This window comes from Anas platyrhynchos, chromosome 4 (assembly GCF_047663525.1).
Source record: "Anas platyrhynchos isolate ZD024472 breed Pekin duck chromosome 4, IASCAAS_PekinDuck_T2T, whole genome shotgun sequence".
Lineage (NCBI taxonomy): Eukaryota > Metazoa > Chordata > Aves > Anseriformes > Anatidae > Anas > Anas platyrhynchos.
This window is the reverse complement of record NC_092590.1, coordinates 55792587-55808764: the sequence shown is the minus strand read 5'-3', so window position 1 is coordinate 55808764 and position 16178 is coordinate 55792587. Positions and strand designations below refer to the sequence as shown.

Here is a 16178-nt window from a genome sequence, read left to right as displayed (position 1 = left end):
CTTAATAAACTGTGACATTTAGGTCTGTTTTTTGTGGCTTTCTCCATACTATTTTTAATTTTAAAGGAGTCTTTCTCCATTGTTTTGATGTTGCAGGTTTTCAGCTGGGGAAGGCGCTGATGTAGGAGGGAAGTGAGATTCTTGGTGTTACAGGTGTGAAAGTGCAGTAGTACATGACAAAAATGTTAGCCTAGGCATGGTGTTGGGGATCATCCGTGGCTTGTTTGCAGCTGTTTTGTTTCATGGTGTAGGTGAGTCCTTAGCTGTGATCCTGTCAGTTTTACAAAAGGCACTCTTGTTGCTTTTCTTTGTGTGTAAATACATTCCTAGGAACTTAGGGGGGGTTGGCCTTTCATGGTCTATCATCTTTGACTCCTCCCCGCGTGCTGATCTGTAGCTAAATGGATGAAATAATCAGTCTTATTACTTTTAAATAAAGTTTGTCTGTGCATGAATTTAGTGCTGGTAAAAGTTGCTGAACTAACTAATTCTTGGGTTTTTAATTTTCTTGAGTGTTCTATGCTCAATTATTCTTGGGTTTTAGGAAGTTGCTGCCATCCTATTTACTACAGAGGCTCTGCTACTATAAAAATGTCGGTAGGGTGTTAATTAGTCTTCAGTGACACTACCTCCCTTAATTAAATACGGCCATACGCTGATATTTTCTCCTAAATCCAGCTGTGCTTGTGGAAGAAGCTAAGTTTGCTAGCTGCTTCTTCTCATGACTCTGCTGGGGATTTGATCTACTGGTAGGTTGATTTATGTAACTGATCCATGTTCCGTCTCAAAAATGGTCTGTGTTAGCTCAACCCACTATTTAAATTGAATTGGCTGACGTTTTTCAGTCATATAAGGTGAACTTATGAACTACTTTCTGAAGGTAAATCATAGGTTTAGGTCTCTGCCAAGGGAGTAGTGACAGTCGTTGGGAGGCTGTAAGCTTCCAGTAGTGACAGGAGTTTGGAGGTTGTTGATGTACCTGGATGAGGTCATGTATCTGTGGGTTTACATTAAGCTGAAAATAGTCTTTATCTTTCTAATAGCTGCATAATGGCTGTGTATGTGCTGTGTTCAGCTGTGTTCAGGTGGCTCCCTCCAGAAATAGAAGTACACTAGAACATATGAAGAAGGTGTAATTGTATTGATGGAGCTGTGTAATGTAGTTTCCAGCTTAGGCCTGATGGGCTGGATTTCTTGTCTAGAAAATGTTTAGGATGTCTTTGTGAACAAGCTGTTCTCATTCCTATCTTGCTTTCCTAATGTGGTTTGGCTTCTTGCTTTCTTTTTTTTTTTTAAGCTGTGATCTCACTGTGCACCTTGAATCGCTGTGAAGTGTGCTACATGTCACTGTGGGATGTGTTTGGGAAGTTACTCTGAAGTGGTACTCACGTTGCTGTTGTACGTGGGCCACCATCAAATTTCATAAACTGTTGTGTGCTTTTCTCCAACATCCCTATTCAGCTTCCAGTTGTGGACTCTACTTTGTGAGGCTACTGGTTACCAGATAACACTTGGGTGATAAATCTGGCTGATGTTCCGGCACACCTTGTGCTCTGAGGCTCCAGCAGCCATGGTCTCGTCAGTGCCCTGTTCTTGTAAATGCTTTCTTCAAACCTGAACGTATCTTTGTTTCCAAAGTCCAAAGACTTCTTGTGCTTCTGTTTTATCCCAGTGTGCAACAAACCTTCATTTGGAGTTGCAGAACTGGAATGTATGTATCCAATGGAAACTGTATGTATGCATTACTCAGCTGTGGCACCGGGGGATCAGCAGAGTGCAGCGCTGTCTGCCTCACAGGCTTGAAGGACTTAAGTGGACCTTCAGGTAGCAAGAGAATATGCTGCAGGGAATTGGTTGGATGGTACTAGTGATGACTTCTTCTGTGTAGTAGATGGAAGGGAAAGTCATGGAGCTGAGAAGTCTTTGTATGTGGAAGCACCAGGGCCTGGTGATGTGGAAACCCTGTTAGGTGCCTGCATAGGCCTGGAGACCTGTGCTCTGGAATCTGAATCTCTGTCAACTGCTTCCTTTTTCCAGCAGCAACTAGAAATACTAAGTAAACCCATCTTCATTTGCATCAATAGCTAAAGCAAGTCAAAATTTGGGGAAGTGGCATTTGCATTTGTTGCCAGTTCTGATTGCTGCCAGCACAGAAAACTCTAAATAAGTATGCTTTAAATGTTCTGCTTTCCATTCCTCCGTAAGGCCACCTGCATGTATATACCAATAATAATAAGCAGCACCTGTGATCTTCAGCAGTACTTCTTGTTTCCAGCACCATCTCATCCTGATGGAACCGGTCCTTACCCTTGCTGCTGCCCTTTTGCTGATTCTCCGAGTACTAAAGTAATGCTTGTCGTTTGGCCAGGTCTCAGAAATGTAATTTCATATAAAGAAATCCTTGATAGCAGGGGAAATGCCAGTGAAAGAGGTGTATAAAGACAGTTGTTCTTAACAAGCAGAAGTGCTGCTGGAGGACACGCCGGTGGCTGGGCCTGTCCCATGTCTCCTCGTCCTGCTGTGCCCAGCTGGCCTTTGTGCTCACCTTTCGGTGGGCCTCTGGCAAGAGCCGCTTTCCAGCTTCAAAGGACACAGCATGATGTGGTGTTGGACAGCTTCTATTGCCTGTTGAGCACTTTTGTTTCTTACTCGGAGCAAGATGCAGCTTCTGAGAAGAACCTGTCTGTGGTGCAGGCCACGTGCAAGGCTCAAAAATCACAGGAGCAGAGAAGACGCCCCAGCAGAGCAGCTCGTGTGAAGACATACGAGGCAGTGTCTTGCACTGTGGCTAAATTTTCTGAGAAAAGGAGGACCTTAGTTAAAACTTGAAGTAGATAAAGCCCTCTGAACACGTGGTGAAAATTACGCTGTGTGGGAAAAGGAAGAGAGCAGAAAAGATAGTTTTAAGTGTTTTTAAAAGCACTTCGGTCTCTAGCTGGGTATAGATTTTGGCGTTAAATAACGAAGTATTGGAGAGTCCTGTTCTGTTACTGGCTGCTGTCAGAAATGAAGGAATGCAGGAGGCTCACAAACCGTCTCCTTTGCTACTCCTGGGCTTATAGAGAAAAATAAGCTGGCAGGCATTTCCTTTTATTCATCCCTTTTCTACCTTGTTTTTCGACAGGGGACTGAACTTTATCTGAAATAAAAAGTTTCGTGTTGTATAGACTGGATTAGAGAGTACAGTGGTTGGGTTTGATTTGATTAGCTGCTTTTTTTTCTCTTGTGCTTGTACTTAAATACTTGTTTTGCTCCGTTTATGAGACTTAAGAATATAGAAAATGCAAGAGAACAAATCTGGAAGTAACCTTAGTAACCTTTGCATTTTAGTGCATGTATTAGTGGAACCCGATAGAGAAAGCGGAAATGTGAGTAATGGAAACAACGTAGTGTCGCACTGCCATCAGGTACATTTTGGCCTTTCTGTTACCTTTCTAGAATGGATTTCTCTTCATGAGAGCCGCAATGTTCTGTAAAATTGCTGAACAGCTTTTCAGTCCTTCCTGGAGTGGCTTTTGTACTTTAGTGCAAATTGGGTGAAGCCAGGTGTTGGAGAGTGGGGTGAATAGTGTTCTCTGCCTCCAGCCTGCCCTTTGTTTTGTAAATTTGGATCAAAAAGGATCAAAAAGGTCAAGGTGTTGCTTAGGTGAAGTGTTGTGTATGTTTTGATGACAGTTCTTAATGCTTTGGAGCACTGGAGTGTGGTTAAATGCAAAATGGCAGCTGAGGTGAGTTTCCCAGTCTCTTAAAAAGACTCCTACAAAGTCATTGAGCCATCCACCTGTTGTATTAGGAGCATGACAGAGTATTTGTTTAAATTTCTATCGGTAGTTTAGCTGTTTGGTTGGTTGGTAACCTGGCTGCTGTTAGGTGCCCTAGGCTAATTTGTACACTGGAATTAAGTCAGGCTTTGAATAAACCTAACATCTTCAGTGTGGACCCAGTGCGTTAGGTTTTAGGTGCTTCGAAGAGCACCTAGCATTGGTGGAGCGTTGCAAATTAACAGTGTATCTAAAAGCAATGTATTCTGTTTTTGTTGTACTAGGTTTATGTTGCCTAATTCCCCACGTGATGGAACAAAGCTTTTCTTGACCAGCATGGATATATAAACACTTTCGAGATGGTTAAGAACTGTTGTGAAGAACCAAATGGAATGACAAGTAAGGAAACTTACTTTTATTCCAAATTCATTCTGCTGTCATTATGTTATTTCCTTAACTGATGTAAGTCAGCTTTGTTAGGGTAAGAAATTAGTAACTGAAATTAGTAGGTGTTTCTGTCCTTGGCAAAACTTATATTTCAACTTGTCATGTTGTCATTTCAACTTATATTTCAACTTGTCATGCTGTGTACTTTACCAGTAAAATTCTAGGCATACTTAATCTATTAAAAAAAAAACACACACACACACACACAAAAGTGTTGCTCAGTGTTAAAACTGCTTAAAGGTGCATGCTCTGTGAGCAAAATACCAATTTTAATTTGTATTCTGATGATTCCTTTGTCAGGAGGGAGCACCCACTTCTACTGATGCCTAATTTGTACATTTGGCAGTATGGTTTCCTGACAGAAGAGTTTGTTATATTTTTTTAAAAACTCCAAATCTTTATTAAATATGAAACCAGTGGTGGTTTTGGAAAGATGAGAAGGGACCCACTGCGGGGCAACTCGGTGAAGCTGAAAATGTAAGTTTTTATGGCAGTATAATTTGATTCGAATTTAATTTTTTTTTTTTCATTCTTAAGAATGTCAGTACCTGTGTGTGTTTTTTCAAAGCCAGAAGATTCAAACGAACATTGCGTGATAAATATTCTGTGCAGTTTGAAATTTAAATTTTTGTGGGGAAATAAGAAAACAAAGCCAACCTTTGTTTATGTGTGTTGAGTTAACCTCCTTAAAGTGATCAGAGAAATTTTAAATTTGTGTATGTTTTTAAAACATTCACAAATGGGTGGGTTTGGTCATTTTGGCTGAAAGTTGCCCTGTGTCAAGGCAGGAGGTTTCCTTTGGCCTTAAAAAAAGGCAGAGAAGTAATATTGATAGCTTATTTGTCATTTGAACTTGATCTCAGTCAAACCAGAAGCCATACCGCTGAATGATTTTGGTAAATTTTGAGCAGCAGTTAGAATATTTTTCTGGTGTATCTGCTTCCAAAACAAATTCTTGTAATGACTTTGAAAAATTACATTTACTGCTGATTGTTTCTCAGTGCAGTATCTCTGATTTAAGGAGCTTTGCAAATAACTTGGTATCCACTGTCTAACTGACTTAAAATACTTTAGTATATTTCTTCCTTCACTGCATGTCTTCTGGCGGTTGTTGAATACTACCTTTTTCTTTCACTTCCTATACTTGAGATTATCTGTATAATATGACTTGCAGTCAGTCTGATGTTCTGAAGAATTTGGGCACATCTTGAAAATGGAAGTCACAGTGCATGGTTTCTAAGAAGACATCCAGGTATAAAAGAAGTATGAGAAATCTCAGGCCTCCTTCAGACCTTTACTCAGCCATTGTGTATTTACTTTCACATTATACTGGAAACTAGACAGTAATGCAAGTCTCAACCCTTAGACTTCTCTTGCTTTCTCATAACTTTTAGTCAGATGCTGCTTGATACTGTTTTGTAATAGCTTTTGTTTGATTTTATAAAAACACTGTTCTTCAACAGTACATAGAAATTCCCCTCTGCTTTCTAAGAACTGCTAGCTTTTGCCGTGGAATTCAAATGAGCTTTGGCTGAACAAATTTAACATAGCTACCGTGTAAAAATTACTTGTATCTTTTAACTTACTTCAGAAAATGCATTTGTAGCCTTAGCAATCTGATAGCTTCTGTAGGACAAGTCTATATTAGCACTTATTTCCTAGCGTAAATGAAATCTTACCTTACCTTTTTTTTTTTTTTTTTTTTTTTTTAATAATATTTGTTTGTGAAGGGTCTTGGGGACTTTCTTCTGCTTAGATTTTTCCTTGGCTGGTTTTAAGGGTTTTGAGTTCTTTGGATTGAGTCATAAGAGAGAGTATATTTTGAATCTTTGAAGGAAAACTTAAAGTGAAGTTACCATTTGCTTTACCTGTGCTGGAACGTGGATTTCACCCTAAGGTGTCTGCTTATGATGAATCTACCTCTAAAATTTTCAGTATAAGCACTGTTTCTATTTTCTTAGTCGTTCTACAGGTTGTTCACTCAGCTGCATTGTAGGAAAGGACTTCAATGACTTAAATGTTGTGATTCCCAGATATCTTTGTTGCCATTTAGCTGGAATTTACCTTTAATGCAGGAAACAAATCTTAGTGTCTAGCATAGCAGATAAAATCCCATGTGTTAATATGTGAAACTAAAAGTGCTAATAAGCTTTCATGCTCTAGAGTTTAAATGTCTTTATTTGAGCCAGTTCGGGCTGAATCCCTAAGCACACTGATATTGACATTTATTTAAAATGCAGTGATGATCATTTTGTGCTGCAAGCAGTCCCTGTAAGATTTTAAGTTTTGGACTTGGCCTGATGTTGTAAACAAAGTACTGACAATGCAGGAAGGCAGGTGTCTTCCCTGCAATTGCCAGCTGCTTCACCCTCCTGGATTGCTGCTTTCTGCAGGAGCAACCACAAGGCTGGGAGGCCTCAAGGCCATGATTAAGTTTTTTTTCCATAAAACATTTCACAGTCATTGTCTTTCACGAAGTAACTTCTCTTTCCTCATTTTATATCAGGAAGGCTGCTCTGGTATTAGTTTAACTTAGCTCTTTGTTTATTTAATCTCTTCTAATGCCTACTAGAGTTAAAAACAGTATGTTGTAAACATGTCTAGTTGTCATCCCCGTTCCTTCCCAATATGAGGAGTCTGGCCCGGATGACTGTTGTATTTCTGATAGTTTGGGTTATTTTTTTCTAGGGACGATTGCATTAACGAAAATAAAATGGAACCTTGTGGAACATGTCTGCAAGGGAATTCCCTTTGCTGTGGTTACAGTGATTTCAATTCACTCTGTGCTTTGTGGAAGAACTTTCTTAGGTATTTTCCTAAGACTTCAATACTTAGTTTATCAATTTTAGCGTGAGAGTGAAAAAAAAAATGGAGAGGAAAAAAAAAAAAACTTAATATTTTTCCTCTTCTATATAGTGGTATTTACTGGAAACAGTGGTCATGTAACTGAGAATTACAAACAGGTTCTTAAAACTAGTTTAAGAAACTGTTGGTTTTCCTTTCCCTGGAAAAGAACATTGCTACTTGGACATTGGTATTGAGATTTGACATTTTGGTCCATCCCCATGCTGTGCAAGGTTGGCCACTTCTCTGCACTTCGTTGTTCCACCTGTAAGACAAAAGGAAAAGGTGTGTTTTGTTAGGGTGATGATATCAGTGCTCGCCTGTGTTTGTAGTGACTGGTTTGCCTGTTGGTGGCTGCTGATCTTTGGCTGTGTGTATCTGTGCTTGAAAATGTCTCATGCATCTACCCAGCTCCTTAGGGGTAGAGGTACTGAAACAGGCAACATCAGAGGCTCATAATCCGTGATTAAAAATAAATTCTGGACATCTAGAAAGATGATGATATTAAAGCACCCTGACAGGTCTACAGCATCTCTCTAGGGTTTGCACATCTTGTTTTGTAGAGAATGCTGGTGTCTTAATCTCTCTTTTGTTTGTAAGATTGCTTAATTAAGAAGGTAATTCTCATAGAAGCAGATTTGTATATGTTTGTGGTAGCAGGATTACCTTGAGAGGAGATCCTTGATGTCAGGAGATGTGTATTTCTGAAGAAGTGTGAGTTGAGAAGGTGCTCATGAGTGGTGGTTTTTTTTTTTTTTTTTTTCTTTTTTTTTGTAAAGGTGAAGTTGAGACTGCCACAGGAGTATTGTTTTTCATCAGTGCTGTAATGAAGCAGCTGTTTGCTTTAATTGGCTGTGTGTAGAAGGAGGTATCCAGAACTGCCTAGTGAACCACCGAGTGCATTGCAGCCTCCGGCTGATTGTCTGGAAACCTCCTTCAGTGTGTTCAGCATAGCCCTTCTCTTGTAAATCAATCTGGTATTACAACTGCATTTACATCTCGGGGAAAAAAGCCCCCATTCACAGCAAACTACACATTGTTTTATAATGTTAGCCAGAACCAACAAATGTAGCTGACCTGCAAGTCTGGCTATTGGGTTATTCAAAATTGTTTCCCCTTTCTTAGCTTTCAAAAAGAATCTTGAATATCTGAAAAGACAAGTCCTTAGATAAAATCCTTTTGCAAGTTCAGGGCATGCTCTTAAAAACAAGTGAACAATTTTCCCTTCCAGTTGTGTGTAGCTGCATCATCCCTTTTGTAAGGAGTGCAGTGGGCTTTGTGTGTGCGCGGTCATCTATTCTTGTAGACTTTTATTATGCTTGGTAATATCAACAGGAGATATTGCCTGGGAATCTGTCCAGGAATTACATTGAAAATACAGTGGTAAACGAAGGGGAGTCTGTCAAAATATCTGATACTGTCCATGATGTTGTCCATAATACCTTATTTTAGCTTTTTTTTTTTTCTTTCTCTCATTTCACTGTAATGGTATTTAGGATTTGTAATATTACTTTGAAAAGGTTTTTGAGATCTCTGGACCATGGCACCAGCAGCTTACTGTAAATGCAAGGATTATGATCCTAGCTCATGCAAACAAAATCTCTTCCTATGAAACACAGCATTCTTTGTAGCGTATTGACAAAGGGAAAAAGTATTATTATTGTTGGAACAACAGTTGAAGGTGATGGGAAGTATGTGATTAATTCTCAAAAGCATTTTTTTTCCGATTTAGATCGATGCAGACTGAAGCGTGGGGCTCTGTTGGACCATAAGAGTAAGGCATCCTGCTAGATAGTGTGACACACAGCTTAATGCAGACTGTGTGTTGGGAAGGCAATATCCTACAGTGAAGTGAGGGAATTGGTTGTTAGAAGTCCTAGCTAAAGAGCATGATTTTCAGCAGGACTGATCATTATAAGGGAGCTGAAATGAAACATTAACAACACGTGGAGTGCTCTGCTTAAAGTCTCTTGGTGTGCAGTAATGTCAAGGCGCATGAATACCTTTCTCCCTTGCAGGGACTTTTCTTTGTCACTGAACCAGTTTTAGTGGGGAGCATTTTTTTTAGCACTGACACCTTGCGTGAAGTTAGGTCTCAGCCTGTTTTACAGGCTGGAGGACGAATCAAACAGAAAAACAAGTTTGATAACCGTGACTCTTTTCTAATCATTTTGTTTGATTTTTTTTTTTTGTGTGTGTGTGTGACAGTAAAGAGCAGTGTATAAAGATGGCTAATCAGAGAGAGAGAAATCAAAAAGAATAATGAAAAAAAATAATCTGCGATTGTCCCAGCTGAGTCTGGCTAGCTAGCATCTTCCAGGGTCATCTCCCCATTATTTTTTGGAATGCTGCCTCTGCCTTTTTGTGTGTATTGTCATGCCTTTCACACTTCCTCTTCATTGTTTCAGACATCCATCTAGTTTTTCTAGCTGAAGTCCATAAACATACAGTAGAGACATGTGGGATCCTGAAGTTGTTTTTCTTACACTCTCAAGTCGTAAGAATTTATATAACACTTTACCTCCTTTTAAATACCTCTCTGGTAGGGAAGCTATCACTAAATAGTGATTCTTTGCTGTAATTTACTTCAGATTCTCAGCCGTACCAAGGTTTTCCACTCTACTGAATAACCCCCTTAAACATTATAAATGAGTTTGTTATGAGCTTTGCTGGAACACAACAAAGCTTTAATGTTATTTGACATAAAGGAAGAACTGAGATCACACTATACTCTCTGCCTGGATTTCAATTAAGAGTTGCTTTCCTCTTCTACACAGGATTAGTGCAGTAATTGCAGTTATTATCAATGCCATCATGTTTTAACTAGAAGCATTCGAAGGTTTCATGGAAGAAGTGGGGGAGGAGGACAGGAGCCTCTTCTCACTGCATGGCTCATAAAGCTGCAAAATGTTTCGAAAAGTTAAAAGCAGCAACACCAACAAAAAAGCAACGTAAAATTGCTGCGGTTGGAAGGCAGCTCTGGACGTCATCTGGTTCAACCCACCTGCTCTGGCAGCGTCACCTAGAGCTGGTTACTCAGCCCAGGCAGGTTTTGAAGATCTCCAGAGACGGCAACTCTGTTTTCTGGTGTCTGAATACTGAAGAAAATCAACTGTTTACTCTTAAAATACCCAACGTGGAAAAGGATAGTCATGTTTGGAAGGACTTGTGGAAGATTTGGAAGTGTTTGCTATGTTTTCCAATAGTTTTTAAGAGAAGCAAAGGCTCTGAGTTTTTAACAGAATGTAAACTTCCTATAACGTTAACTGGTCATCAGTAGGTGTTAGCAGAGGAGTCCTTATGAGCTGTCTGCCTTGCATTGCCTCCCTTTTCTGGATTTTTCTTTTAAACTCAATTTTATTTGTCCTGTCTTCCAGACAAAGATTGGATAGCTATCTAATTCGAACTAAGGGTGTCTAAAGAAGAAAGGCATCCTTCTGGAAAATGCATTTCTGGATGCTTGTGTATTTTTTATCTTTTAGCTTTCTTAACAGGGGACATGAAAACACAACCATATTAAAAGTTGTTGATTCTCTTCTTTCCAGGTCTGCTCTTCTTGTTGTGTACATCCTGGTTATGAGAGGTTTCTTGTGACTTCTAAGTTTGTTACCATTGACCTCATGTGAACAAAACAAAAAGCAAGCTGATTTTGGAAAACAAAATGCCACGGAGAAGGAAAACGGGTGGAAGTCCCTCTCGGAGGAATGGAACTGCTGTATTTCAAGGGGACCCAAGCCTCTCAGTGTCACAAGCAGCATACAGTGTCAATAAGGAAGAGCTCTTCAACAGCATGTCAGAAATGTTTTCTGACTTGGATCCTAGTGTGGTTTATATGGTTCTGTCTGAATGTGATTTTAAAGGTAAATAAAATACAGTTGGCGTTACAGTTTTGTTCCATGTACAGACAGTTCTTAAGTAGGGCAACACCAAAAAAGTTGGTGTGGGTGTTGCAAGTATATTTGTGAGTCTAGTTTTTAACGAGTAGGTGAGTCATAATATTTTGAAATTTTCTAGCTCTTTGCATACACAATTCTCCACGTTTGACAGTGTATCTCTGAGACTGGTAATTTGCAGTAGCAGTATGCTTTGAAAGATGGTGGTACAGTTTAAGCAGCAACATCTGAGTTGTTTGGGCAGGGAATAACTATTGCTTGGAACATATTAATCAAGCTCTGTTCATATGGTCAGATGTGATTAGCTGATTTTTTTCTAAGAATATTTGCAAAGAAGGTAGAGGTTGGCATTCTTCATGTGTGTGAAATTTAACCATTAAAAGGGCTGCTTTTATTTCTGTTTTTGTTACCTGAATTGTACAGAATTTATAACTTAATAGGTCAACTTAATATTTGTTGCTATGATCGCTTTTCCTTGAAAAGTGGATTTGGTGTAGTTATTGATTCATGCTTTTGTGTAATAAGATTTACATGCTTAGGTTCAGTTTAAAAATTGAAAAAATAGAATATATATATATCTTTTTTGTATGAGTAACAGTAAGTTGCTCTCATATAGCAGAGAAGATAAAAGGACAAGGAAGGTTTTATATAAGATGTACTTCTGTGTGCAGAGAGAGTTGGACTTGAACGGACTTGTTGCTACATTGTACTTCAGAAAAATAGAGGCTTAGTTTTAATTTTATGCTACTTGTGCCAGGTTTTCATTTTTGTTAACGTTAATCACAAGTAACCTATGCGCCATTTAGTGGCTTTCCAAAGATTCAATGTGGATGCTGGATTTTTCAAGCTATTAGTTGTGACATTTTCACTTGGGCCTAGCCATAACGAAAGCAATTTTTATACTTGTATCTATTTAGCTCTCAATAGTGTCTTTCAGTTCATTTCACACTATTTCACTTGTACCATGTAGGTTAGAAATAAGGATCCATTTAAACATCCAGCTCTGACTTACTTGCTTTTTTTCCAGTTAAACATAGTCATTTTTAGACACTATTTCCTTAGTTATTTTAATGCTTATTATGTTACTATTTTGCAATATGTCTATTTTCAGTTCTGTCTTTTACCTCTAAAGAGATACAGGTCAAGAGAGTTGCAAAAGATATGTCAATAGATGAATTGGTGAACTTTCCGTTGGTTGTCTTAGTTATTATGAATACTTCCTGAAGTAAAAAACTACATTCGCATCAGCTTGTGTTGCTCCGGTTGACCATGCTTTATTTTCTTTATTCAACAGTAGAAAATGCTATGGATTATCTGCTAGAGCTGTCTACTCATGCCGAGGGAGCAGTATCTTCAAAAATCTCAGGTTTTGATACAGTAGTATCATCACTAGCTCTTGTTAATCAGCAAAGATCTGTTGCAAATCAAAGAACAGGGGGAAGTACTGCAGAACACAGTAATTCTGAAGAAGAAAAAGAAAAGGTCTTATCGCCTGATGTGCAGCTGACCGAAGAACTGGATTCCTTAATAGAAAATGCCTTTCAGAGATACAGCTTGAGTGATGAATTGCCTAATTCTGTAAATGACCAAATTGTATGTGAACACGATGGCTTTAATGAATTTCCTCAGTGGGAAGAATCTGATTCAGGTTGCAATGTCCTACATTTCCCACAGCAAATAGGGACAAATGATGAGGTTTTAGAAAACCTTTGCTGTTCTCAGCCACCAGTGAGCCAACTGAGCATCCAGACAAGCTCCCCAGCTGCATCAGACACTGTTGCACAAGTATTGGAAGATTCTGGTTGGTCAGAAATGCATGTTCACCATGATGTAGCTTCAGAAGCCTGTAAAAAATCAAGTGGAGAAATGTCATGTGGAAATTCTGATCAGGCACAAGATACTGTTCCAGATCATAAAAGTGAAACTGCTGCTTCTGGTGAGTCCTCCCAAAGACCTCTGGAACTTGGAGCAGCTGTCAATGAAAACCCTAATTCAAAGTGCATGGAACAGGACAGAAAGGTAATGACTGCCTGTAACAGCCACCAGAGCGCTTCTCTTCCAGAGGCATCTCTTGAAAGATCCAGTTTCAAAACACCAAAACTTGTAGATTTTGAGCAATCTCAGCAGGGTTATAACTCAAACTTTTCTATGCCGTCATGTCAAACTCAGCAACAGTGGAACCTCATGGCTCCTGCGTTTTATCCTTCCAGTGGAAACCACAGCTTTGTAACTCCTGTGGCTGCCAGTCCAGGGCAGTGGAGGCCTATTTCAGACTATAGGAATTTGGAAGAAGGACTTTTTTTTTCTTCTCCAGCGGTTTCAAATGCCTGGGATAGCAATCCTTCTCTGAAGGTATGGGGAAATCAAGATAGAAACTCAAAATTGAACCTCTCGCAAGCACAGCAACCACCTGTTTGTCACATGATGAGAAAAAAGATGCACCTTATAGGTCAAGTACTTGTTCTTCTCAGAGGTGTTCCAGGATCAGGAAAATCATATTTGGCAAGGTAGAACATCTATATTGTGAGCTTATAAAAGAAGTTGCTTAGTTGTCTACAGGATTTAGTGCAGGCAAAGACTATTTTCTGACATTTTTAAATAGTTATGATTAAACCTTAATTGTCCTGCTGTATGTACAGCATCATGAGTAATAACAATTGGAGAGAACAGAGTCACTTCCAGCTTCTTGATCTCTGGTGAAAATAAAAATAGGAGGGGTATGTTTTAATGTCTCTCACTGGCCTGAGGTCCAGAATAGAGTTACGCCAGCAGAGTAAATCATCACAGTAGTATTTAGCTCTACTGTGTTTGTCTAATCCCTAATAATTTCATGTATTTCCTTCCAATAACATTGTTGGAAATACAATAGGTAGAAATTTCCCTCCCACTGTTGGAATTCTTTTGAGAAAATTTGTGCAAGTAGTATGTGTTGAGTGTCTCAGGGTGATTTCTTTTCTAACTCTCCGAAAGCCTAGATGACACATAGAGTCCTTTGGCTGGCATCTGACATACTTGGTGCAATTAAAACTGCATGTTTGTCTGGCAGTATGAATGTATGTCACTAGATAAAGATGGAAAAATATTTCTCTGATTTCTTGGAGTGAGACTTGCAGGGAAACTATCAGCTGTTTTCCCTAGATATACACAGCATTTGCAAAAGGAGGGAAATTATTATAGTTCATCTTTGCTTGGAGGATGATTCATCCTTTACCTGAATTTGCTGCTTATGTTCCAAATAATCAGCCATGCTGCTTTTGGACAAGAGACTGAAGATTTTTATGTTAGTAAACAGCAGGGCTGGGCAGGAGAAGGGGAAAAACTACTTACTTCTTGATCTTTCACAGGACTTTGCTGGAGGATAATCCAGGTGGAGTCATTCTTAGTAGTGATGATTACTTTTATAAACATGGACAATACCATTATGATCCTGATTGCTTAGGGGAAGCACATGACTGGAACAGGAAACGAGGTGAGGAATAAATAAGGGACTAGCTTGCTTGTTTACACTTCAGTGCTTGTGTACTGTTGAAGAAGCTGCCTGTCTTGTAATGCTTGTGCCACAGGATCAGCATTTTTCCCATCTTGCAATTAGTTTTGAATGTGTGTAGAAAAAGAGTACGAGCAAAAACTCAGAAATCACCTGTTCATTGTGTGTTTTGCAATCGAGAGCACCAGTTTTGTCAAAAGATTTTGTCCTCAAATTTCATCGTGGTATGTATCTTGGGTTGTATCCCCCTGGAGTGGTGACCAGTGCTATCTCCTAGCAATATTTTTTTCTGATATTAAGCTGAATAATTATTTATCCATATACAATAAATAATGAGAACGTTGATACAAATAAAACACCTACACAGATATTTTCCTGCTCGTGGTTATTTTTTTCTCTCGAGCATTAAAATGTTGGCAAATTTATAACATTTGTAAGATCAAGACAGAAACAATAATATTTTTCCATAATCAGTGTATTTTGTGATAGAGGCTCCCACTAAGCTCTCCATAGAAACAGCTCTTAAAGCATATGTTTGCTAAATTTGAATCATGATCACTTTTCTACTGTCAAATTTCTAACCTGTAGAAAAATGGATTAATAAGAAACATGATTCATTGATAACTTTGGTTGTTCAGGCTCATTGTAACATAGCTACAGAAACATGGTGCTGTATCTCAAAGCTAGTAATTCTAAACATTTTATGACTATGTATTAAAAATTACAATAATTCTTTTGATTTTTCGTATTTTATACAGTTTACAGAGTGGACTATTCTTAAGACTGTTATAAAGCCAAGAATTTTGTATGCAACAAAGAAGTCCACTTTAAGGTGATCATGTAGTTTTTTTTAGTTTGATTTATTGATTGATTAGTCATCTTGCCACATTTTACATCTGCATTTTCATTCCTTGATTATCATGCATTTATTAATTCAAAAGAATAATGTCATCTCAGTAGCTTTACGTATGGGGGGGAATTTCTAAAATAAGAGGGCCTTGGAACAGAGAGAACAAGTTGTGGCAAGAGTTTACTCAGTGGTTAATCATTGTGGATTATCTATTAAAAAATTATTATGGATTTAGAGAAGTATAAGTGTTACATGTCCATGCTATTATCACAAAATTAACCATATCACATTCATTTATACACCTGTCTTTCAGCCAAAGAAGCATTTGAAAGGAGAATCTCTCCTATAATAATAGACAACACAAACATACAAGCATGGGAGATGAAGCCCTATGTTACATTGGTTAGTATCATAATTTCATGGATACAAAAAGGGATTACTGACCTTTATGTCAACATGTTTTAAAATCAGAGTATCTTCCTCAGTCTAGCTCTTGTATCGCAGGGAAGTCTGGAGTCAAGTGCTATATGGAATGATATTACCCAGTGCTGTGTTGTTTGTATGCCTGCGTGTTGAACTGGCCTGGTTTCCAGGTGACAAATCCGAGTGTTTTGTACTTAAACGCAAAAATATATTTTTGTGTGGAAAATTGGATTATTTTCCTCTTCTATATTATGAGGAAAAATACAAGCTACTTTTTAAAAATGTATGGTCTACTCGCATCAGTAGTGCAGATTATAAGGGCCATTTACTTGCTGCCTGCTCAGGTTTCCAGGCTGTCAGGAAGGCTGTCCACTCTAGCTGTGTTAGTAGAGCTGAATTGCCTGTTTGGAACCAGCTTGGATCTGGCCAGCTCTGAATGTCTGCGTGTAAGCATTGAGCTTTTCTGTATAAGA

General features: G+C 38.7%; 1 protein-coding gene across 7 annotated transcripts in view; it reads left to right on the top strand.

Moving 5' to 3' along the window:
* N4BP2 (NEDD4 binding protein 2) overlaps positions 1-16178 on the top strand; it is a 40340-nt gene that overhangs the window by 1469 nt on the left and 22693 nt on the right. For 3 of the 7 annotated variants that reach the window (XM_038178168.2, XM_027457219.3, XM_038178165.2), the window contains exons 2-7: positions 4046-4160; positions 4509-4685; positions 10598-10912; positions 12240-13452; positions 14290-14414; positions 15596-15684. In XM_038178168.2, coding sequence (XP_038034096.1) covers positions 10714-10912; positions 12240-13452; positions 14290-14414; positions 15596-15684 — 1626 coding nt within the window. In that variant the 5' untranslated portion in view covers positions 4046-4160; positions 4509-4685; positions 10598-10713. Of the gene's footprint in view, positions 1-730; positions 750-4045; positions 4161-4508; positions 4686-10597; positions 10913-12239; positions 13453-14289; positions 14415-15595; positions 15685-16178 lie in introns of those variants that run through there. The other 4 variants (XM_038178166.2, XM_072037697.1, XM_072037696.1 and 1 more) reach the window with 3 other exon arrangements.